The following is a 26,749-nucleotide window of genomic DNA, read 5'->3' on the forward strand; positions in this document are numbered from 1 at the left end:
AAAGTAAGAGGTGAGACCTTTGGCTTAGCTGAGAAAGGTGTCCTTTGCCGTGTTCACAAGAGAGTTGCCTGTTACTGCAGTAATGAAGCAAGAGCTGTAAACACCCAAACACAATGTCATGGGCAGCACAGCTATGGGCTGTGACTAATGTCACTAAGGGTTTTGCCCTGGAGAAGTGAAGAGGGCTGTCAACATGCCTGGCTGGGGAACACCTCTGTGTCCCCTTGCCTTGGCTAGGGGCATCAAGCAGCAGGATGTATTAGCCTGGAGATGCTTTGAGTCCCTCTTTTCAGGGATACAGACACGGAGAGGAAACATGCTATGCGTGTCGCCAGCAAGAAGTTGATCAAATTAATTTTCAATAGGCTTGAGTAAGCCATTGAGTTACAAACAAACTCTGAGTTAAGTCATGCCAAAAGCCTGCTGCTCATATAAGCAGTAATAGAAATCGAGCTATTGGATTTGCCCTTCCAGAGGCTTGATCCTGCACTCCCTGGGACACTTGCCACTGGCTCAAACCAGCAGAGTAATAAGCTGCACATGCAAAAGAAAAGTACCAGGAGTGATACATGGATGAGGACCAAGTACCAGCCTGGGGGTGGGCACATTCCCTATTACAGGACAGGAGCCTAGGACCCCAACGAACCCCCCACTAGCTGATCATTATTAGTCACAGCAGCTCCCTAAGCAGCATGTTTTTCTCCCCTGCTTCTCTTCATTAATAATGACAGAAAAGCTTGTTCTTCCCAGATAGGTTTTGCCATCATCACTGTCCCACATGGAGAAAGCTCCCAATAATAGACTGAAAAAAGGTGACAATGGATAATGGACCTGCGAGTGCAGATGGACCACTGGGCAGAGGAGGTGCTCTGCATGTCCTGCTCCAGTTACCCCTCAGCTTTCTGTTTGCCAGAGTTACTCAAGGACGATGTTCTGATCCCTTCTTATGTGAGCAAGTCAGTCCCCACAACTGATCAGGACTGAGTGAGCACCAGTTGGCAAAGGGCAAACAGCTCTGAATTAAGCTGCTGTAATTGTGAATGGCGTTCAGAGCTCAAAACCTGCAAAAGTCCTCAGATTCACCAAAACATGTGCAACCTTCAGGAGCAAGGGCCAATACGCAGAGCAATGCTTTCTGCCTCTGACACTGCTTCTGCATCAGGACACTTGCTAATATAGCACATCATCTGGAGAATCTTAAAAATGAAAAAGAAGGGGCATCCTGAATGAACCTTGGTACAATCTTCACTTTTAGGAGACATGAACGCAGAATTCAAATTAAAATAAAGCTTTTCTAAAAACTACATGGCACAGAAACGATGAGTGATTCAGTCAAGAAACAACATGCGATTCATTAAAACCTCAAGCAAAAACAGAAAGCCAATTTAAAAAGAAATTATTCTAATCTGAAATAGAAAGAAAACCAGGACATATGTGTTAAGACAGTCTGAGAGCCTCCCCCACTAAAAAGCCTCAGAGATTCACACAGTGCTGGAGGAATTAGACAACATCAGTTGCTCACAGTGCTGTCCCTGGCTTTAAGAGTGTCACAGGGAAAAGAAACGAGCCTCTCTGGATGGTATTTCACTGCCTTAAAGGCACCCGTTTCTCCTCGCATCTCCTTGCCTCACTCGCCAGCACACCTTCCAGTAGCAAATGCACCAGAGGTCCTATACGGACAATTGTCCTCTTCCCTGGCTACTCCTGACTCATTTCTAAAGAATACAGCTCATTTTGCTCATGGTAGAAAGCAGTATCTGACCATGTACCTTAAAAGTTGTGGGGGAAATCTTTGCTTTACTGAAGCACAGGAGAATTTTAGCTGTGATTTCAGGAGGGCCAAAATTTCAGTTTGTTTTTTTTCTTGCACTTGCACAGACCGTGCTGGTCTAGCAGTTAGCTGGAGATGGTGCAATAGCTGGTGCAAATGGAAGCAATGATGAGAAAAGTAAAAAAACAAGCTTTAAAAATACTTCAGCTGAACACATTTGGTAGCTTGATGTAGGCCTTCCTTCCTGAATTTTGACCATCAATAAAATGTACATATATTTATACGGGTTTAAGCCTCCTAGAAATCTGTCTTGGCTTCCCTCCTCAGGCCAAGCTCCATGGCTCAAACTTGCAGAGAGGCCCTCCTCCAACCATGTGAAATCTTGAAAGGCACTTAATGAATTAGACATTATTAATATTCTCTTCCAACATCAGAAGGCAGTAATTAACTCTTTGAAGACTCATCCTAAACACTGCTTTATAACTTTCAATCCTCCGAGGCGGCTATATAATCTCATTGTGATTTTAAAGAATATCTTTCCAGATTAATTATTTTTCCCCATTTGGAAAAAAAGTTCAAAGTCCTGGTTCTGCCTTGGAGTGTGCATTAGTGACGTTAGATGTGCCATAAAGATTTCAGAGCACGAAACTTGATATGCTGCAATACTTTGCAATTACTGATTAAAAGTCACCTCGCCACCCTGGGCAGGAGAGATGACTGCAGGTTGAAAAGCCAGCGGGCACGCTCACTTTATGGGCTCATAAATGCAGCATGATGACTGAGCCACCTAACACACCAAAAAGAAAACAAAATTCCAGAGTTGATAATAGCATGCTGAGCAGATGCCTTAAGTAGGTCATTCAACATGCCAGGCCTCTAAATGTTATTTGCGAGTGAGAAAACATTATTTTCCCACTTCAGCGTGACTTTCTCTTCCCTGTCATGTGGAACTAACCTTTTGTGCTCAGTACTATTATTAATTTATTAGCCTTTTGAACGCCTAAATTGTTTTGCAGTCTCTGGACTACATCTAAGTGCTTGTTGAGGGACGATGCAGCACAAACACGTGTGTGCGTGTGCACCCACATACACGTATGCGTATTTCGAAGAGCAGACCTGATGAAAGAACAATTCTGTCTATATATTTTCGACAGTGAGAACAGCCATTTTCTTGAGCACAGAACCTCAAGGAGTGTATTTTTGTTATAATTAAATGTCAAACCCTATGAGTGATGGCTACGTAGAAAAAGTGCTAAGTATATTTCTATTGAAATCAATTAAAGGAGACAATGATTTTCTTTCCATTTAGATTACATGACTCCAGCACAAACCACTGCAGTACAGCGCAGCTCTGCCAGCCCAGTTTCATTGCCTGAAAAACTGCTTTCTGTTCGCCTCATGAAACTGTCCTGGATGGCCCTGCTTTTCCTAAGAGATGAACTCACTGTCAAACACTTCTGTGCCCAACAGGGAATCACGTATACTTTCAGCAGGTATGAGATTTTAAACAACCCCCTGAATAACTTTATGTCTCTGGTGTTGGAAGTAGCATGATCATTTTGTGCCTAGGAACGATACACAGAATTTCTGCAAAGCAGGCTGAAGCTCAGCACTACTTACTGCAATACTTAGAAGTAAGACTCTTCCCAAAACAGTTCTTGAGTAAAACGGTAGGAGACATCATAGGTGGAGTTCATCTGATGTACCCTAGCTATTTAAAAGTTAGTGATCAAGGACCCCCTCAAAAGTCAACAGAAAGGCGATGATTTTCCTGTCCCAGACTGGGCACAGAAGAGGGGCCAGACGATTACCTTCTGGAGGAGCCATTCCTCATGGGCTATAAAGGTGGCCAGTGACTAGCATGGATGTCATCACCCAGCTCTTAATGAAATGAATTCCACACTGCATTTACTGCATTGACACGACCTTTCTTTGACTGTCCATCTGCTCTCATGTAATGCCTGCATGTGCTACCAACCAACATTTCCTTTCCTTGTGCAAAATCCAACCTTTGTTGGAAGTGCTATTCCTTCTTGCTTTGGGTCACTGTCCTCATGGCAAAGTCCATGTACCTAACACTGAGCGATATACAGTGGGTATCTGTACTGGGGACCTGAGCTCCACAAGTGTTTCAACCTGGGTGACTCCCTCTGCCAGGGCCCTCCAGGGGAACCAATTTTCCTGAAAGAAGGTGTCTGGGAAAGAAGAAATTCCATGAAAATCCAACCAGGAGGCTATTCCCCATACACAACCCTAGACTACAGAGTTGAACTCCAGCACATTGCCCTGTCAGGAAAAGACCTGTATGTGTTTTTGCTGTACACAACCTTGTCATGGCTAATGGGGGAAGGGGAGTCCCAGGAAGCAAGCTGAAGTGACAGGTTCACAGTTTTAAGAAGGAAAGAATACTTCTTGGCACAATGTATGTGGCATTATCTTGTCCCATGAAATCACCGTCAGCAACGCCTGAGCAGAATTGTCATTCTGGGACTGTAGCTGGTGGCATGTTGCGGGTAGGTGAGATGCCAACGGGGGGATGCTGAAGTCAAGGCATCTTATCAACAGAGAAGCAACAAGCTAGAAACCCCAAACCAGCTTTCAAGCCCCAAAGCCCTTCTTCAGGTCTGAAGCAGCATTAACAAGCTTCAAGTCAGAGGTAAGCTGACAAGCTGGAACCAAACCTGATTATAATTCAGCTCTTTCAGGCTCCAGCACAGACAGAGGGGACTGTAATCCCATTGCATCTGCTTTCTGCCATGGGTATTTTGTGCCATGCCTGGCATATTAATGAGCACAAGGAATGCACTAAAAATTAAAACTCATTTGGAAGATGCTCCAGTGACTAGAGAGAAACTAAACTCAGAAAAGTAAAATTCGAGTTGTGTTGAACTCCTGTTACTGTAGAGGCTCAAATTATCTTGTAAAATACTGAGGTAGCCTTGGTACATTATCAGGTGTGATGCCCTAGGTATAGCTGCAGAAAAGCGTGTTTCAGCAGATAGAGGATCACAGTTAATGCTCAATAATCTATAAATCATTGTTATGAGATTTCTCTATGCAAATGAAATTTATATAACCCTCATCAATCTTAAAAAAACCATCATAAAGATTAAATTTTGCAGCCGCAATGCGAATTAAAGAATCCCTTAACCTGTTTTCAACATACGTCCTTATAGCTAATTAATTTTTAGATGGAGTGTTCTTTGAAAGGACTAATGGATAGTGAGCATTGCTGATTGATTATAAAATGAGCAGAAGGGTTTAAGAAGTGAGATGTGAATGTAAAATCACTACCAAGCTTTATTAACCTTACCGTATTAAAATTCTAAACTATGCAAGTGAGAGAAGCAGGTATTAAAACAATACTTTTGCTGAGTGCATTTTATTTATTTAACATCAATAAATTTCTCTTAGTTGGTCTATGCCATGCAGATCCATCAGACTGTCCTCTGACCTATCTCTTAGCAGGTGAGAGACTAAACCTCACCTCTGAGGAATCCAGAATCTGGATTCTACCAAGACTATAAAATATAACTTTATACATTATGCAATGGGGAAAAAAAGTCAAAAACCAGCAACTGTGAAGAAAAGGAAAATAAATGTAATTCATATGTCACCCTGCTAGGACTGCTTCTCAGAGCTGCAAATCTACGGGAAACTTTTATTGAGCCATCATTAACAAACAGTGACAACATTTACTGAAAGGCCAGTTAATCTGCAATGACCTGAAAACATCAAGAGTAAATCGGGGGTTGTTAAACACTGCAAACAGTCTGCAAGAGTGTGCAATCTCCTGGTGAGAGAAAGGGGAAAACAAGAGCTGTCGCCTTACCCGTTTCCTCAAATTGCAGGTGAGCGTGAGATTCCTTGAGAATGAGTTTGCAAAAGCAGTATAAAAGTCCAACACTTTAAGCAAGGCTTCTCGTTTTATAATATGTAAATCGCAGTATGTCAGAGCCCGTACATTGGCACATGCATGGGCCAGACTGGTTTCCTTCCAGAAGATATCACCAAACACATCACCTTTACCTGAAAAACAGCAGGAAAAATTTGTTAAAGGGTAAAACTTATGCAGTGTTCTTCAGCACACAAATGATTTCTTCCCAAACTGTCATATGCTTCCAATTAGTCTAACATAAGCTCCCAACTGCAAAAACTAATAAGGGTAAAAGTTTTAAAAATATCTGAGGTACTTGAGTATCCTTAGCAGTAGCCCCAGGTTTTTAGACTGTAAAGGTCTCCTTGTAGCTGAAGATGCAGGTAATAGATTTTTCAAAGGCTCCTGAATATAATAAGCACTTAACTAACGTTCAGGTGATCGAATATTTCTGAGGGTCTGTTCCTAAGTGACTCAGGAGCCACGCTCTCACCAAAAGCTCATGACATCTCGGTTCTTACACCACCAAGGCTTTGCAGTGTGGTGCAAGAGCCAGCTTCCAGGGCCCAAGGACCACATTTTAACGGATGTTTAAACAATTTTATTTCAGTGTGAGTAGCAACACTCCTTCTGAAAACCCACCAAAAACCTCCCTGAGACTTTTAGCCTATAAATAACTGGTTCTAAATCTTAAACAGATCCAGAGGTCTAGTTCTAAATCCAAACACATCCACTTAAGTAGAGGCTTACACTTAAGTTTGTATTTAAATGTCTGCTAAGTAAGAAAGGGTTTGTCCCCTTAGACACCTGCACATATAAATAACTTCAACCAGATGTGAAAACACCCGAAGGCTATTTCTACATTGGTAGGCAGTGCAGCTGAGGACCTGACCTTCACCCTGCATATTTTGAGGACTTAGGACTAGTCCAGTCCCACGGCCAGAAGAGTTCCAAGAAGTAGAAGTGCATGAGATGTGCTCCTCTGCATCCCCCAGTTTCCTTCCCTCTGTGAGGAATCCACACCCCCCGACAGCCATGCTAGACACTGAAGCAGGACAAGTGGGGAGGATCAGGACATCAGATTAAAAATCACACTCCTGACCCAACGAAAACATCAGCATGGATGCAGACTGGAGAGACGCTTTCAGGTTTGGCCCCTATGGTTGCTCTGAGAAGCAGCAGCGGCAGCAGCAGAAAGCACCCTGAAGCATCCAAAAGCTGCCTCTTGCTGCCTGGCTGTCCACCAGCCATGGGCTGGGCAAGGGCCATGGCGTGCGGTTTGTGGCCGACACCTCAAATCCTGAAGCAGAAACCATGGTACAAAGGGCATTTTTTGTTTCAGGCCCCAGTGATATCCAGGCTCTTTATTTTAGCAGTTATTAAAAGGAAACTAAAATCAATCAGTCAGTGGTGGTATCGCTATTGATTTCAGGTATATAAAGCAGCCCCTTGGTTTAGGTTAGTGATTTTATAGTTTTGGGATAAAAAAGTTAATACATTTTAATATTTCCTCTTTTAAGAACTGTCACATTTTACTTAACTTTATTTTGGGAACACAGACCAGAGAAATAATTTATCCAAACTTAATCACTTTTGGGGTCAGAGGTTCTATTTCTCTATTTCCATTTCTGCTTCAGGTATTGTATCCAGTAAAACATAGCCAACATTTCTCATGTGGAGTAAAACAAAATGTGCAAGTCCTTATCTTCATTTCCTTGTTTTAATTTCCTAACAAAGGTCTGTATAGCAGAATCATCCCTTAGAAAGGTTATAACTGCATTCTCATTGAACTGCTTTTAAATAATTCTACATATTTTGATGTAATTAAAATTAACTACAATACCTAATGCAGACAGTATAATTTATAAAACAAGTTGCTTAAAAACACTCTCCTTATCACAGAGCATTTCCTAGTATCATATCATTTATCTAATGTACTGTTTTGAAATTACCCTTTGCAGTTAATTGTCCTTGTCTATACCCACAGTTCAAAACCTGCTTTACAGACATACTCAGCACAGTTACATAATTCATAGAAAATAGACCATTTCTGAAATGCACAAAATTGCTTAATGGATTTGCTCTCTGAGGTGGACACAGGACAGAACTGAGTCCTGCGTTCAGTGGCTGCAGAGTGCAGTTAAAAAGACGGAATTCAATAATAGGGACTACTGTGATTTTCCCACTGAAATGTGAGCAAAATACTTGTTTTCTTTCCAAATTTAAGGTTATACATAGCTAATTTAAACCAAGAGGTTGAAAGCAGTGGATGCTCACTCTGAAACCGCACAATGGTATGCTACCGAATGTGTACCCAAACCATGGATAAATGAAATCTCCATTCATAAACTTGAGAAGATCTCATTGTCTTCAGCTCAGCGAGGCAGGGAACTGCACTGGGTCCCTCAGAAAGGCTGCGATGTGATGAACTGAACCTATTCACTCCTTCATGAGCCATCAGTCACTGGATTTAAATGGTGAAGCTATAAGCTCCTCTTACATTGTGGTTTATTTTCTTCAGAAAGCATAGAATCTTGGAAGCGTTTAAAGGTTCTTGAATTTGACATTTGCCCCATACACTTACGAGTCTTCTTTGCCTGTTATAAATGTGCAAAGGAACGTACTGAATGAAAATATAACCAACCAGATTCTCCAAAACAACATCTTTTCTTATAAATACAGAGATTAATGTACTATACTTCGTCCCTATTAACTGTAGTTCACTGAGTAGAGAGCAATAATTACTCATTAAAGTTTAATTCTACATGGTGCAACTAAATGAAAAAAACCTTTCTGAGTTGCAACAGAGAATGTACCTGGTAGGTCTGAAACACCAGCTACGCAGAGGCACGTATACATTGCACACTTGCACGACATGTGCATGCCTCCAGGGAAAGCCCGGGGCTGGGCTGGGAATACAGAGGCACTTGGGGCTGATGCAGCCTGCGGACTTTTCAAAGCCTAACTCTAGAGATTTCTTGAGGCCCCAGCATGTTACCTCACAAATCTGCACTGCCCTGAGTCCTGAGCAGTCTTAACACCTCTCCTGAATGGAGGCAAAGCTCTGGGAAGTCCTCCAGCCCCTGCTCTCACAGTGCCTGAAGCATCGCCGAAAAAAGGAATGCCGTAAAATTAGGGTGGGAACTGCTTGCATACATCTTGCAGTTGTTATGAGGAAAGGGAAGAGGAGCGACCGGATTTGGATATTGCTGGATTAAAGCTGCCAGGAACAAAGGCGTAAGGATTTGGGGACTGAAAGAACCACGGAAACCTGGTGAGAGCCCTCCTGGAGTACTGCATCCAGCTCTGGGGCCCCCAACACAAGAAGGACATGGACCTGTTGGATTGAGTCCAGAGGAGGGCCACAAAAATGATCAGAGGGATGGAGCACTTCTCCTATGAGGAAAGGCTGAGAGAGTTGGGGTTGTTCAGCCTGGAGAAGACAAGGCTCTGGGGAGACCTTATTGCAGCCTTTCAGTACTTAAAAGGGGCTTATAAGAAAGATGGGGACAGACATTTTAGCAGGGCCTCTTGTGGTAGGACAAGGGGTAATGGTTTTAAACTAAAAGAGGGTAGATTTAGACTAGATGTAAGGAAGACATTTTTTTACTATGAGAATGGTGAAACACTGGCACATGTTGCCCAGAGAGGTGGTAGATGCCCCATCCCTGGAAACCTTCAAGATCAGGTTGGACGGGGTTCTGAGTAACCTGCTCTAGTTGAAGATGTCCGTACTCATTGCAGGAGGGGTTGGACTAGATGACCTTTAAAGGTCCCTTCCCACCCAAACTATTCTATGATTCTATGATTGTATGATTCTTTGATTCTATGATTCTGTGATATCTATGTAAAGGTAAAATTTATCCTTCTCCAGACAGGGACAGAAACTGAACTAAGAAATAACCTAGTAGACATGAGAATTTGAAGGGGCCTTTAGGAGAAAGTTTGGGCAGGCAGTGAAAGAATAAATTCTTGGTGGAAAACAGCACTGAGGAAAAAACACATGAAAAGGACCAAGATTTCTTCTTAAAGTGATAAAGTGTTCTTCTGTGCTGTGCAGTTTTAGCTAATAGGCCAGCTACCCTTCCTCCCATTTTAAAACATCTCCAAAGTCACATCAGCCACATTAGCAAAAGCTAATGCAATGAATAATGTAGGCTTTCCACCATGATATGCTCAAATCTTCTGCTGCTTATGAAAAGCAATGGCTGATTTTGTTGCAGAATCAGTAAACTGTAACATGTAGAGAAAACCTTCATCTAATCAGCTTAGGTACCGACAGCCATGATGTGATGGCAGCATGCACAGAGGTGGAGGTCAGCAACCAAATATCAAGTCCCTGCAGCCATAATTACATAGACTGGTATGTATATTTATTCATACAAATATATCTACCTGTGTATATACATCTGCAGTGAAACCTCTGGCTGCAGGACAGATGTATCTCGAACTGATGTAGAAATCCAGTGAGCAAGGAGGGAATCAGCTCCTGTTACCCAGAGCAGCACACAGCTCTGTGATGGTTCAAGCGAGTAGGTAAGCTCTGCAGCTCCTTGCCACGGGACATCAGGGATGGTTGCACAGGTTTACAAAATGACGGGGTGAATTCATGCAATAAAATCCATCTGTGGCTACTAAACACGAAAGATTTCCCTCTGGGTGAGGAATACCTTAAAACACAATTTAATGGAGAGCTGGAGAATATTCTGGGGAAGTATCACTGTTTGCTTACTTCATCGTCCTACCTTCTCCTGCACATCCACTATTGGCCATATTTGGAGACAGGCTACCGGGCTGGCTGGATTTCTGGACTTAGATAATACAGCTGCTTATGTCTGGAGAGGGGATCTGGAGAAGGTGGGGGGGATGTAGTGGTGCAAATTCATCAGCTGCCTCCTGCTATTGCTTCCTGTAAGCACAGGCTATGATATACAGAGATGACTACTAGACCGTGACAGGTCTCCTTGCCTCCGTAAATGTTTTAGCCAAGATCTCAGCCTTTCCTATGGCATCCAGAAGGGTCAGAAGTCCCTTGAAAATCCGGTCAGAAATCCAGCTCTACAGGACTGCACATTAACATGTGAAAGGGCAGAATGGTGAGAAAAAGCAGCATTTCTACCATTTGAAAGATTGTCAAAATAGCCAGCAAAGAAACAATAACAAAAGACTGTGCGAAAGATCCAAATCCATGCTGGCAAAGGTACTTTGCATTATTTAACACAGTGCAACCTTCCCCATCTGCACCTAAAAACACAAAAGAAATTTACTTTTCTTCCAGCATTCAGGACTGCTGCAAGAATAGCAAAAGGGCTATATAGATATTCTCCTGTTAATGAATGGTTTATGGTCCCCATCTCTCTTACTTTTAGTGCAAGTCTCCAAATACTTTTTTCTAATTTTCCTAATTTTTCCTAATTTTTCTAGAAGCCCCAGCTCCTGGAGACAGGATATCTCCATTTTGATTTTATACAGAAACAAGTTTCTATCCTTCCTGACCGAGGAAATAAACTTGAAAGCACGACCATTCCCACCATCTTCAAAACTCGTAAGTCAAATCAGATTGCCTCAAACTGTTAGTCTGATTTAAAAGAAATGTATCACATTATTTTAAAATAATTTTCCTTTTCTTGCGCTGCCAAGACTTTTGAGCTCCCGGGTTTGGCAGTGAAGCGTGCAGGTCTAATTCAAAAACATTTCAATTCAGTGAAAGGAATCTTTCTGACATCGGAGGCTGCAGATCACATCTATAACACACCAGCTGGCACTAAATTAAGATTGATGCTTCCTATTATAGTTAACTATCATGCAGATAGAGACAAAAATATTTTAAATTTACAAAATAATGTGAAAAATTGAACATTCTCTTCAACTCTGTCAGTAAGAACTATTAACACTTTTGAACAAGCATCAGTAGGACTAAATCTTACACGGTACTACGGATGCCAAACCTGCAAGATACGAACTATTCCAAGCCACGTGCTTAAGAACTGCACAGTGCAGAGCAGCACGTCACATTGGTTCTCAGATCAGTAATCCTTCAAGTATTTTGCAAAATACTTTGAGATTCAGCACTTAAAAAACCAACCTGCATCACATTAATTATTGCAGTCCTGCTAGCTGAAAAAACCCAACCCTTTCCTTTATGAATCATTTTCCTCTTAGTTAATTTAGAGCCTAAACTCATTGGAACAAATGGGACTTTTCCTATAGATGAAATAGGACACAGGCTGTTCTGTAAATTGCTACCAGGTGCACATTACTAACCTGGGGAAACTCTCACAATTAGTCTGCCTTGGTGTATTTCACATGAAAACCAAAAAAAAGTTCAGTATAATATATCAAGAGCTGATTTGACATAGGGGAAAATTCTGCCACCTTCATTCCACTTTAGAAGAAACCCAAGCTGCAACTAAACTAATTAAAAACACAGAATTAGCTACTAATACTATGAGATGGAATTGGATTGACAGTTTTTCATGTCATACAGTGCATCACACACGGTCAGTCTTGTCCTGCACAAAGCACATGCCCAGCTGTATAGCACCAAGGAAATTCAAAGTGTTGATGAGTAATACCAAATTACTAACGCCCACAGCTGAGAGCTATGGAACGCCTGGGTCTCCTGCTCGCCTAAATGGGAGCTGCTACTTGCTCAGCCTCTAAAGAACTTTCCTCTGTGTGATTTGGTAGGATACTTAAACTTTTGACCTCCAAACATATGTAAGATTAAGAGTAGAAAAAGACTCATCCCTATTTTCAACTGTCATACCAAATTTAAGAAGACATGCCACTTGCACTCTTGCTTTCCTTAACTCCTCTGATACTGCGTAATATCCCCTACCCAGACCAAACATTTGGAAATAATTCATGAAGCAGACCTTTAATAAGTGAAACTCTGGCTTGCCTAAAAACAGTAAAGCCAATAAACAACAGGTTGCACTGTGGCTATATGCAGAACATGCAACACATAAAGGCAAGTAACAACTTAATTGACTACATATGGGATCAGGACCCTAAGTGAGGCTGAAACGTGAACTATTAAATCTATATTCATCCTGGCTTGACTATCAAAATTGAATTCATTCAGCAGCAGCCCCCACTAGGATTTCACTGCTCAATGTATTTTTATCACTATGCAGTTTGAGCAATATTTTTGATCAATTCCTACAATCAACATTTGAACGTGGTGGGTCATTATTTCTCTGCTGGCAAAACGACATCTTTAAACCTTGTTAATCAATCTGCCTGGTTTAAGTTACTGTACAACTTATGCAGTCAACTGTGCAAATATCAGGAGCTGGAAAGCAGCTTCCCGAGACACTTGGTTGGCATCGCCACTTACAAGAAACTCCTCGCCAGGAGCAAATTCAGGTTAATTGCAGCAGGGTGAATTGTTAGGTGCCCTCTGCTACCAGATGCCTCGTTTCATTAGCCTGGGGGACTTCAAACCCCCGGTCCTTCCTGAGACTCTTCCGCTGATAAGACCTCCCCATGCAGAGCAGTGGCAGTTAAATTGTTTACTCCTGCTTGAGACAGCGGAAAATTACTGATGTGCCTTCTCAGGGTCACCTCGCTTGCTAGGAAAGTTTTGATAATTAGAGACAAGACTGTTTGCCCTTCTCCATTATCCTGGCAACGGCAGACGAGTTATGTTACAATGACTGGATCTTGTTTTCTCCAGTGAAGCAGCAGCCCATCACACCAGCTCTGCATGTGGTGCGCTCTCTGCTACCTGCAAAAGGTGGGAGACTGTCCTCGGGAAATGGAGATAACTAGTGAGGGGAACGTAATGGGGCACCTGGGTATCTCCATTAATGAGTCCTATAAACTGCGGCTCTACAATTGGATTCATTCCCTTACTGTACTGATTTCTGTAATTCTGATTACTGCAGCAGCTGAGCATTTAATTACGCACAAATGAGAACAAAACCAAACCAGGGGAGAACAAAATGTCACAGTGCTGCAAGTTGCCTTCTCAATCACTGGGTTTCACCTGCTTTCGAGCACAAGAAATGCTAAACCTGGGGCCGTTGAGCCAGGAAAACTGCTGCTGAACAAATGGATGGTTGTCTCCACAGTGGAGCTTGCAGAAAGCACCTGGTCGGGATGCCAAGTCTCCCGAGGACACCGTTTCGGCAGGCAGAGAAGCTGGGTGTGCCAATCCATTGTGGCTGCGAGGGGAGGGAATGTGATAAGGGAATATGGAGAAGGGGAAAAAGCAGCAACATCACGGCTACCTGATTCACTTTTCTAGGATATTCACCAAAACTTCCATCTGTGGGTGAACATGGCAAAAAAAAAAAAAAGGACACACCTTCTCTCTCTCTTTAAGCAAGGCAAATAACACTACCGTATTAAATAACACTACAGTATTAAAACAGAAACTGCAAAGTACCAGTTCCAAAGAAAACTTAGGAAATGGATGGCTCTGCAAGGAGCAGAGGCTGGCAAACATCATGTCCTGCCATGCTCCTGCTCCCATAGAGGAAATTAATGAGGACAAGTTTCCAAAGGAGATTTATCGCATTTCCACTCTAGGTTACTGCCGGTAGATGGAGAAGATGGACAGACTGGTAGTACAGCCCCGTAAGTTGACTTTCCCTAGGAAACCCAGTGTGACGGCAGATGCTTGGAGTATTCAAACAGGCTGCAGAGGTTTTCACATTAGGCAGAGGTTTTTAAACCTGGCCTCCTCCTCAGGCAGATTCACCTTCCTTCTGCTTGAACTTCTCAAGGCAGAACAGATCCATACAAATTATGTTCTTCACCGTCTGATCTGCAGTCACTATTTCAGGTGCCACAGCTGCCACTATAAATGTCTTTGCAACTACATCTGGGAGAGATTTTCTGCCACAAGTGAATTTTTTGGATACGACATCTCATAAGCACTCAGTTCACTATTCTGTTAAATAATCTGTCAGAGCATGAAAAAACTCCTCAGTGTGCTCTAAGACTAGAGGAAGCAGTTCATCGTGCTTTAAGTTATATTTACACATTCTGCCAATCCCTGTAGTACATGATGAACATAGCTCTCCATCGTGGGATCACCTGTCAGCAGCCATGGCAGAATCAAAGGCACTTTCAGTAATTAAAGGTAATTCACCTAAACTAGATATGGTTAAAGGTCTCTCCAGCCAAATGGAGAATAACATAGATAGTAGATTTACCATATCTAAAAGCTAGAAATAAGAAGTTCTTACCACACACAGAGTATTCATTACCACCACCCGTCACTCCACACACACAATATCCATTAGTAAATGCAATAACGTTTTGCATGTAATCCATTTAGTGATGGCTTCTAGTTTAGTAAATTACATATTTATCGTTTGTTTTCATTGTAATACCCAGAAAATCATTTATTTGTTTAAATGCTGCTACTTACTCTTAAAGCTTTTGGTTTTTAAATAGCTGTAAGCAAATATAAGATATTGCCACTGTGATTACTAATAAAAATGAAATAGTCCAGTGAGCTGAAATACAAGGAATATTTTACTATGGAAATTGCAGATTTAGGACCTTTCACCATAATGACTTTACCTCTGAATATGGAAACAGAGTCATTCTTACATTAAATCTCTCTTTTTAAAATCCTTAGTATATACTAGAATACAGAAAGCTGCAGCAGGTATTTCGAAAGAGCATGGGTGTGCATTTTCCTGAGTTCATACTCTCCAGCTGGGAGGACCCGGGTTATGTCCTCAGGGAGCAGTCCCCACGCAGAACCATCCACACACCTGCACACTACCCAGTCCCACCCCAGTGCAGGACACACGTACACAGGCTTGTATGGTAACACATCAGGAGTCTCCTTTGACTACATGCTTGTCCTCATTTCTCTTCTCCTCCTCCTTGCTGCCAGCTGGGAAGGAGCTGAAGCCTTGATTCATGACCAGTATTGACTCTTCATGTCTGCCATCTTCCCGCGTGCCAGCGCAACTCCCAAGTGTAACCCGCATCTCCCAGTGATCGTCCCCATGAGATACGAGAGAGACCCATGGAGCCTTCTGGAGCCACCCTTACAGGGAAGAAGCAGTACAGCGCTTCAGTGGGGTGTGAGAGGTCCCCTAGGACAAGGTTACCCACTGCATTTGCCCTCAGGGAGCCACAGCTCCAGTTTAAGAGAAGGCAAATAGCTAATATTCAACAGGAGACGAGTTCTACAATAAATGGGTCTATTTTAAACAGGCAAGACAGACTCTGGATGGTTTTCATGCAGAGCCACCAGTTCTTCCTCTACATTGTTCTGCCTCTGAGGATGACTCCTGCCTCAACACTAGTGCTGACCACTCAGTCCCACCATCTGCTACACCTTTCCCAATCTCATACAAGCTAGTGAGGAGTCTGCATTAGGTTCTTTCCCACCCAATTCTGGCAAACCAGACACCACAGCAGGGTGACAGGGTGATTAACCTGGAGCTCCCCCATTACTCAGACTTCTCTGAATGTGGCTGGGTAGATGGTGCATCCCTATCTCTTTGCATAGTCAGATCAGACTATTTATTTTTTGTAAAGCCAGCTCACTACAAGTGACAATTTTGCTTCCTTGTAGAGACTGTTTGTAGGTGTTATTCTGGGCTAGAATACAGACAAATGAAAATTCCAGTGTGAAGGTTAATGTGGAAATCCTCCTGAGACACTAATAGAAAACAATGTGCATTTCCTCTACCAGGCTATTTATAAGATATCAAGCACACAGGTGCCATTCTCTTCTGCTCAGAGACACTGTAACTGTGACCAGTGAGCCACACTGGGAGAAAGAGCATTCCCAATGGCATAAAACAGGAAGAGTTTGCTTCTAGAGTAGTATCTCTGGAGACACGACATCTCCATCTTATGACAATCACTAGTCTCCTGTAGTCCCAGCTGATGTTAGGCAAGACTAGTTAATAGTTGAAGCTAAGCAGAAGGCAAATATATCCAAATCACTAGCATTTCAATAGAGATCACAGTACCTAAAATAGCCACCACCTCGTCGTCCTGGATGACTTCTAGGGATCCTGACACCACGAAGCAAAGAGCATCAACGCTTTCCCCAGCATGATAGATGAGGTCCCCCGGGGCGCAATGGATCGTCTGAAACTCCACAGCCAGGGCTCGCAGGCAGCCGTCGCTGGCCAGCCGGAAGGCAGGGTGCTCGTTAAAAACTTTCCGGTTTAGGTGCACGCAAATATCTGCTCTCATGTCCTTTGGGCAAATTGAGAGAACCTGAATAAAAGAAAGATGAAAAATAATCAGCTGGGAATATGACACCGGGCCAGCGCGCGCTTTATGAAATAACTGAATGGACGGATCTTAAGATCCGCCTCGGTGGATCTTAAGATCCGTCCATCCAGTTATTTCATAAAGCTTCTGGTGGGAGTTTTATCTTGAATTGGGGTAGTCTTTTTCTACCCTTCTACCGCAGCTGAAAGGGTGATGTGGAAGAAGGGACTATTCTGTTACACTGTTCTCATTCCTAACAGTTTTCACACTTGTTTTCCACATTTGCAGGTGGCACTACTATGCCCTGTTTGTGGACATCCCTCCAGACTTGGTGCCCAGACTATCCGCCCGCTGCTACGCTCAATCCCTGCAGGAGCAAAGAACGGACTCTCAGAGCTGAAGGAGCTTGAAGACATGCAAAGACGGACCATTCACAATAGAAAACACCACATTTTGCTCACATCCAGAAAACCTAGTCTTCAAAAGTCTTGATGTAGATGACCACTTACCAACGCGTATCCAGACACACCTAGGGCTTAGTTTCAGTGCCATACAGACATATAATAAGTAACCTGCCCTGGAGGGCTTACAGACTAGAAAATCCGAAGAGCTTGAGATTAGAGCAAAAAGAAAGTGTTATGAAACCTTACGAAATGTAAAGTAAAGGTGAGTGAAAAACTGTCCTGTGAACATGAAGGTGTCTTCATAGCAGGTCAATTAAATAAGACCTTCAATTAATTTCTTACCTTAAATAGCTTTCCCTATTGAAATAGTAACACAAATACACCTGAAGAAAGAAAGTGAAAACCTGTGGGTCTTGTTAGGTTTGTAAACTGTGTGTTTGATATTTGCACATCCTCCTAAACACACTAACATCCTAATAACCCTAAAATGCATGGTAGCTAATTGCACTGAGAAACATATAAAACCTTTTAAAGTTTTGCTAGGATAAATAATAGAAAAAAGCATGAGATTAAGAGCACTCTGGAAGTCTCATATAAAGAAAACTGCAGATCAATAGTACTGATTAATTTCTCATTGTATGGAATTAATCTGGCAGGTTGCTCTGCAGACAGTGTGAGAGACAGGGACATTGGGTCAATGTGTTGACTACCATCGAATGTTAGCAAACAGAGGGAGACTCTGGTAACCCTGACTAAGCCTTGAGGCAAATGGTCATGTTAATATTGAGGTAAAGCCACGATTTTCATTTCTGTTTAATGCAGAAGAGGTATAAAACATATTATTGTAAAGTATTACTACAGGTCCTAAAGCTCAGAATGGGAAAACAGAAAACAATTTCTAGTTTAATAATAACATTTAGTCCCTTTCTTATTTCAATAGATCAAAGTTCCTTTGTAGTCAAAGATACAATGAGTGCAAAAAGGTGAAGTAGAAATTAGTCTCCTATCCTCTGTATCCTCCAGTCTGAGGCTAGAAGGGGCTACTGTAACCATCTGCGGTAACCTCTTGCGCTCATAATTTTTATATCAATCCCAGAACACCTGCTAAAATTATAGCCTAGAAGGCCTTGATTTAATGTTTTCAAATTATATAGGGTAGTTGTTCCAATGGACGGCTACTCTCTTTTTTAAAACATGTGCTGTTTCTGAACTGGTGGGTTTTTTTGATTTTCAGCCAACAGCCAGCAGATCTCATGATGTTGCTCAGATAAAAGACCTGCAATCACTGGAAATCTCTTCCACGTGTAGGTTTTTATAGAATATGACCAGGTCATCTCTCAATCTCATCATCTTGAATAATCAAGAGAGATGATGCTTCTTGTGCCTAACGCTAAGAAGCACAGTATCTCTTTGGAAACGTCCCTATAGCATGAGGTTTTCTCACTTACAACCATCTTCCCAATAGCATTAAGCCAAATCAACCTATTCTGTGTTAAATCAAACAAAAATTACTTTTGAGAGTGATTGTTTCACCTCAGCCCTACTTCTGGATCAAACAGAAAGCTCGTCTTTATTGTAATAAAATAGGAACATGCCATCTTTCTTCTTCTCAATAGTAATTTATTGAAAAATGCTGCTTTATTCTGTATCATGATTGATGATTTTTAACATTTTTATCTACTCTTGAGCCTAAATCTTGGTTAGAAGTTTTTTACGTCCCTTTAATACTTTCAGTAACGTAAGTGCATTTGACTTAACAAGGCCATGAGCTATGAATTCTTAAACACTGCTCTTAGGAAAAATGTCTGTATTCATACATGACCAATTTCCAAATTTTATCTTTTAAGCTTCCAAACTGCAGGAAAAAATGGTCAAACTATTGCAGAGGTTGTCACTGTAAGATTCGGAGATGTTCTGGGACCCTTTGCTTTTTGGAGTGTAAATTAAGTGTGTCCCCCAAGAATCAAAGCCACTTGGATGCAAAGCAGCATATTGTTTCCTCACAAATACAGAGTTAAATACAGAGTATTAAAAGTGAGCACTCAAAGCATTACTCTTTTTATAGACACAACAAACATATACCATCACACACTGTAATATGAAGAGACAGAAAAAATTCCACTGCACAGAAAAAGCCAGTCTTAGAAGCATAATTCAGGAATTTTCTGATGTCATGATAAAGTGATTCTCCCAATAACACATTATTGTATGGAGATATATGGAGATATCACTTATCAACTAGCACAACAGTAAATGAGTAATGATCCAAGAGTTAGCCAGGAACAAATATTCTTTATTTCAGTTTTCTTGTCTGCTACGCTGCAAGTACTGAGAACAGAGAAAGGAACAGGTGACAACTAAAAGAAATACTTAATAGTAAAAGATTTGGCAAAGGAACTTTGACTGATAAAGATAAATGTAGTTATATGCAGGGGAAAAAAAGAGCAAAGATAGACAATCTTAATATTCAACTATGTGTTTACTGTAGGCTCCAAGCACAGGCCTTCATGAGCTCCAACCTGACTTTGCAGCACTTCTTTCTGTGTTTACAAATACCAACATCATGAATTCAGAAGGAGTCTCACAGATGCCACCAGCTTCTCTATTAATTGTACTGTAGAAAGGGGTTGTTGGTGACACAGAATACAGTATGTAGTAATTTTCCTGCTTCCAAAGAAGACACATAATGTGATACAGGATCACACAGAAGCATTTGGAAGCTAACGATAAATAGTCCAAAGATCCTAAGAGCAGAAAATGAGAAAATGAGCACTTCAAATTCAGATAAATATTCTTCTGAAAATGATCCCTTATTGATAATACAAGACTTCGATATTCTCATTGTGAAATGCTCTTACTGAGATCTCAGCATTTTTAAGGCAGCATGCAACTAAAAAGATACAAACTAGTAGCAACATGGTTGTACGTGAGTCCATATGGTGTACAAACGCACACACATGGGTGTAAAAGAGAAATTCAGTTTAAGGGAGAGGATATCCTGTAGCGCTCAATCTACTGTTTCACTCTTAGGGAAATGCCTCCAACACTTCACATTAGTAGAAACAAAGTTCAGCTGGGACTTTTGTTCTTGCCTGTGTATTCTTTCAGCAGCATGTCAAAAACCACCAAGACAAATTTTTGAAGAGGAAATTTCCTTAGAGATTTCAAGACCTTTCTCAGTGAAACCTGTAGTTTATAAGCAAGGCGGATATTAAGGTTGCTGACTGCAATGCTTTACTAACTGATGGCTTTGGAGCACATGACCTGGAGCAGGCAGCCTGCAGGGACCAGATGCTTGTGATGCTACAGAAGTTGCTCCGTAATAAATCTGTAGCCACAGACTTTGCAGTCAGCTTTCCCATATGCATCCAAGCAGCATGAAAGAACAGAACCTGCTATGTTTCAATGCAAAATCAGAGCAGAATGTCGAATTCTACCCAGAGGAAAATCTTTGCTGGCTGTATAAGCTGTGTTTCTACCAGAAAAGGAGCAAGGCTCCATGCCACTCATGAACAGTACGCATGTATCCTCAAAGACCTGAAGCACTACAAAGCCAAGAGAGGAGGAAGTAAAGCACAGAATAACATTTATCACTTTCCTTCTCTGCACAGAAAATTAAACCTCCTCAAAGTCAGTAAAAGACAATTGCTGAGCTCTGCAATCATCACCTGGCACCCAGCTGATACAAACCCCAATACAACGACACCCAAGGCAGAGATTCCACACCGCTGTCATCTCTAGAGCACCCTATGGCATACGTAAAATGCTGGTGGTGGGTGAAAAGCTTGGGGTTGCTGCTAGGGATTGGGAAAGGCAGTAACCAGCTCTGGAAGACTCACAGGGAATTGGCACAAAACGTCTCACTATCTTTTCAGCTCAAGATCTGTAAGAGGGGAATAAAATTCCCAAGGAGGTTCCATCTGATTTTTTTCCTCTCCCATCCGTTTCCTCAGCATGCTCAGGCAGTTTAAGATAAGCCCCTTGAACAGCTCAAAGAACTCTACGGGGAGCAGAGATTATAAAGAACTCAAAGAAAAGCAAATTAATCGAAACAAAAACTGTACAGATTAAGAGTGTGCCCAAACAATATCTTTTAGGATGGGTTTAAGTATTTAAAAAAAAAAAATCTTCCCCAGCTGGAAAACACTACAGGATGGCTTAGCAAATATTACAGAATCTGTTAAGACTTGCTAACAAAAAGGGCAGAGGCCAGTGAATCATGAACGCTATCTATTTGCAATTCTTTTTCAGCACACAGGATTCTCACTTTCTCAGGGGGGTAGCTAGGGGATATATTGATTGATACTCAAGCGAAGAGCTTAGAAGATCTTAGTGGTGGAATAACAAGGACCGTTTCCTAAATGAACAACTGTAACAAATATTGGAGACACTAAAAAATGTCAGCTTTGACAATAAATAAAATAAACTCCTCCAACTTCTAACCAGTTACAGGCCACAGATAGCTCTTTTTATTTTATGGAGAAAGGCCACTCTGGGTTTTCAGATATATTCAGCAGTCATAATCAAGGTCAGTTCTTTCCAAAAAACCACAATACCCTCTAGGCACCTGACCAAGTTATTCACATTTTTAGAAGGATTTGGCTCATTTGAGTGTTGAATTCTTTTGCAGACCTGGCTAAAAGTGTTACATTCAGTGCTGGACGGAGGCCAAAGAGACAAAGGTGAGAAAACAGCCGATTAGCAAATCACAGAGCATCTTCCTGTAATAATCAGGTAATTTTGTAAGTAACTCAAAGGTGATGTACGGCACTGAGCAGTTATTAACCCTGCATGCATTAGGGTAATCTTGAACATATCACTGAATATCTTGGCACTAAGAATTGAATTTCAGCAGCAATGGTGTGCTCTGTTTTAATTGCACTAAAATCCAAGGTCACTTGGATTTAAATGCTCAGAAACAGAGATCGGAAAATCAAGTCTTATAAGTTGAGTCTGGCTTGTTTTCTCGTTAACAATACAGGATCTGAACCAGTGATCGAAATGGTTAGATTTAGCGGTATAGTAACAAAATTAACCACTTTTTAACTGAGTAACAAGTGTTAGAGATATTAAAAAATCCCTAGAAACTGGCTCTCGATTACATTAAATGCAGTGTTGTCAACACAGATAGAATCTGGCTAAAGGTCTAAAAAAAAGGGGAAGATGAGAGGCATCACCATGTGTTTTAAGGAATCAAGTGGTTCACCAGCACAGGGTTTGCTGTTTGTCTAACACACTGTGGCACACTGGTAAAATTCACCAGCGACCCAAAGTAGCAGATCCCAGGTTGCCTAAGGGTTGTAGAAGTCTCAGAACAGTTAAAGGTTTTATTGTTTTCAGTTTTGCTATAATATCTATCCCAAGCACAATCATCACATGACCTTCTAATGGGGCAAAGGATAGAAGACTACAGGGAATCCTAGCATTAAATTCAACTTTTTAAATAAAAGAAAGAAAAATAAACATCAGAAAGAATATTGCATACATCAAAGAATCTCTCAAGTCACAATATTTTTTTGAGTGACAACTTCTGGCACAAAGGTCACCCTTGGAAGAACGGAGTCAATCAATGGATTATTTTATTTTGTGCTTCTTCTGGAGGTGGCTTTATTTTCTAACATGCAGTATTATGTAAAGACATTCAAGGGTGAAAGCATTAAGAAAACAGATCTGGAGAAGACCTTCCCCTAGATGTGGTCTCTGGAACTCAAGTCCCCTCTGCCAGCTCCATCCCCTTGGTGGCAGTGCTCAGGAAAATGCCCGACCCATCCACTCGGGTACTTCTTCCCCCAGAAAATAAGCTCATGAGCTGCTCCATAGCCATGGTGTATATCCCTGGCATTTCCTCAAGCATGACAGGTTCATAGTTTAATCTGTATCAATCCCAAGATGAACACATCCAAGAGGCAGAGATAATTGTGGATAATCTTTCCTGGCTCTGCACAGTGCAAACAGGAGGTAAATAATCCATACCATCCATAAAGGTGAAACACAAAGCCCCACTGGTGCACAGGCCCCGCTCTTGGACCCATGTGAAGGACAGTGAGACCCTGACCGTCTCTCCTGCATCCCGCTCTCCAAAGAACCGTGGATTGCAACTGTACCTGGTCCTAGCTCAGCTCTGTGAGGTGAGGGAAGACTTCTTGTTCACCTCGTCCCGATCTGCAAGGAACGACCAACAACCCCGCCTCTACAACGAAACAAAAATACTTGTCCAAACGATTTTTACCTTCCCTCTTCAGCAGGGAATTGTATGTAGCTGTCACACCTAATTTTGTAGAAGTTCTCTTTGGCCACGAAGCTTGGAAGCCTTCTACCCCAGTCATCCACGAGGAAATCCAGCCAGCACTTACAGACACCTCTATGTGATGGGACACCATAGGAACGGCAGCCTGATTCCCCTATTCGTCTGAGGGTATCACTAATTATTACTACAGCTCTTGAAGATCTTATTAACAGCAAAGACGACTAAACTGCACTGTCCTTCTGTAGATTAATGTTTAATACAAAGTTGCAACCTGTGTCTATTTACCATAAACCCATCTCTCCTGTATGAAAGCTTAGTGGGCCAGCAGTGAATAGTTTTAATACTGTGTTATTTTCCCATGATTTCCATTTCAGTCATTGCAATGTGGAATTGGCTCTCATTATTCGATTGATGCTTAGGTTGAGACTAAATAGACGCCTCTTTTCTCTTTCAACCTATGGCTTTTCTGAAGGTATCGACTGTTAAAACATGATAGACATTTATTTAATTGCTTTCTGAGCAAATCCTAAGCCATACAACAGCACAGAGGTCAAGAAGAGAAAATCTTTAGGTTTTACTGACATTTCAGAACGTTATCATTAGATGAGACCTTGAGACATCTGCATGTTAGTTAATGGTTGTTCTGCTTTCATGTATAATGACCTATTTCTTACAGAAGAGCTAATATCTATAAATTTTTCATTTGCTGCCTAGAGATTTCAATAAAAACTAAGAGATTTGAATTCAGTGTGTGTTTCACATATCAAATTATTACTGTAAAGATTTTTTCCAGCTGCTTTAAAATGGTCATATACAGAGAATGCACTGCCTCTTTTTACTACTCTAAAAAAAAGAGGTTCTGCTGGATGAGAGATACTGTTTAGTATATAAAGGCTTCTTAGTTTTGACATGTTTTTAGCTCTGCTCATTATTAGATGAATAACCCCAAAAACCTGTGGCTTTAAACATAAAAAAAAATTCCATCTTGTTCGAGCCACTGTTACACCAGGAGATAAGAGTCCATGTGCATGTATTACATATATCATCCCAGCTGTCAGAGGAGGGCTCTCATGTTTAAGTGATTTAAGATTGCGGATCAGAGGCCACTTGCTTTCCCTTAAGTAATAATAATAAATACGCTAATGCTTTTAGTGTCATTGTTAATTCCTTATTTGTGAACACTCAGAGACAGGCTGAAGTGCTGTGGTTTGAAGACAGGATTTGAAGATGAGCTATTCCCAAGGAGAACTGGGAAGCCAAAATTGTCTGCTTAAAGCACCGTCATTTCGGTGTGGGAGAACAAGTCCTCTTCCACATACAAGGACAACAGACTGGAGCTTTAAAACAAAGTTCTGTTTGGGACAGCTTGCCCTCACAAGCAGCAAGGACTAGATCTTCATTGAAATTCCCCCACGCTAGCTTCCATTTTGCCTTCAGTTCCCATCCCATCCTTACCAGTTTTAGCCAAGATCTTCTTTGGAACTACACACTGAATATGTCATTCAAGAATAGATATTTGAGCTCTGATGCAACAAATCTACACATATTAAGCGGTAGTAGTATGTGTAGTGGTAGTAATTCCAATCAGGTTATTAACTTATATTTTAATTTTGGGCATATGAATTTAAAATCTTTAGTTATCAAAGAAACACATGCACATGTGTTTATTTTTACTCCATCAAATTGCTAGGATTGTTCATCACCATAGGAACCTACTGTAACACTCATATAAGAAACTTGATTCTTTGTTAGCACATTAACCTTCTTGTTCTTTGAATTTGGATTTCAAAACAAAGCCATTTCAACATGCTCAGTGACTGAATGAAATGTATTATAAATTTGTGGCAAATGATGTTGCAAAACACATTCCAATGTGACAATGCAGATATATTTGAACAGTTTAGGATGTAATACTGTATGTTAAGTTGAGAAACATCCTTGGATGATGGAAACTGTCTGAGCTGTCTAATGAAAACTGAAAAGTTGAGAAATTCCTCACTAATTATCATGTGTCATGAGCACAGGTGTTTTGCAAGATAATAAGAAGCTTATTGAAAAGTTCATAAAAATTACGGAGAATGGGAAATCATGTGATGCAAAGATAGCCAGACAACAGACTGGTCAGAATCTCATTATTGGAGCTTTGAAAACTAGACTGGAAGAAACCCCTAAGGTCACGTCCAGGCTGTCAGACAAAGCAGTGCAGAGAAGCAATTCAAGACCTGGGGCAGTAATCCCCTATTCCAGCCTACATTGGAGCACTATCTGGATTTAGCAGGTCAGCTGCAGGTGCGAGGTAGTCCCATCAGCTCCACTGCGTCTACAGTAATAAATCTGACTTGACTCTGTGTACCTTGGAGGTCCCTACAGTGCGCTCCCATCCACTTGCTGCTCTAGGGTTAGTACAGATGGATTCAATTTAAATACAGAGGGTCTTACGACAGGGCTTGAAGGGGTAATGAAGGAACTAATGCAAGAGAAATGATCCACTCTACATGACTAGTCTCTGGGATTGTACCACTGTTTCCATCATTTCTTAGCTGGGATTTACATTTTCTCATTTGTTTTGGTGAAGCACATTATAACACCTTCCTGAGTGGAGATAAAGGTAGGAAGGCTGCCTGGCTAAGACACAGCTTTCCACCCTTTTGCTAAAACAAATACTGACTTTGGCTAAGGTCCTGCAGCTGAAAGCAAACTGCCTGATCCTTACACTCGTACAGACCCAGGGATGCTCAGTGCAGGCACTACAGGCCGCTGGTGCTGTTGCTTTTGCAGACTTGCAGGCTGTAAGGGATACAAAACACCAAAATATTCAAACCGGTGCTCAGGTTCTTACGTTTATCTTGTCTCTGTTCTTCTGTAACATGGGCTTTTCTGGGAAGTTCGATTAGATGCAACTACTGATGTCCAGATGCAGAGGTTCCTGAAATCCTTCCACTGTTTTAAATAGGTTTTGGATCCAGGCCTAAGTTTAGGCAAGTCTTTACCAAGGAAAAATTGTTAAAAACCTAAGTCACAGATTTTACAGCCATATTAATTATCTAGCTAAGCAGCTACTACTGTCTTACAGACCAGAGAACACTGCTTACTATGAGTCAAAGATTATGGCTCTAACTGCATTTTTATAATCTATAAAACCGGACATGCGGAAACTATGGAAGGAAATTTCAGTAATTAAAGCATAGGTTCTCCTAATTAGCTGCAAAGCATCATTAAAATCTAATGAAACTGTAGTGGAATAA

At 41.4% G+C, this 26,749-nt stretch overlaps 1 protein-coding gene across 1 annotated transcript in view; it reads right to left on the reverse strand.

Annotated features, from left to right (window-relative positions):
- The window catches only part of KCNH5 (potassium voltage-gated channel subfamily H member 5), a 162,211-nt gene that overhangs the window by 23,382 nt on the left and 112,080 nt on the right, over nucleotides 1-26,749 (reverse strand). Inside the window, exons 9-10 of the mRNA XM_059819622.1 lie at nucleotides 16,604-16,856; nucleotides 5,604-5,800 (exon numbers count right to left, since the gene is read on the reverse strand). Of these exons, the coding sequence (XP_059675605.1) occupies nucleotides 5,604-5,800; nucleotides 16,604-16,856 (450 nt within the window). The remainder of the gene's footprint in view (nucleotides 1-5,603; nucleotides 5,801-16,603; nucleotides 16,857-26,749) is intronic.

This window comes from Gavia stellata, chromosome 7 (genome assembly GCF_030936135.1).
Source record: "Gavia stellata isolate bGavSte3 chromosome 7, bGavSte3.hap2, whole genome shotgun sequence".
Taxonomy (NCBI): Eukaryota; Metazoa; Chordata; class Aves; order Gaviiformes; family Gaviidae; genus Gavia; species Gavia stellata.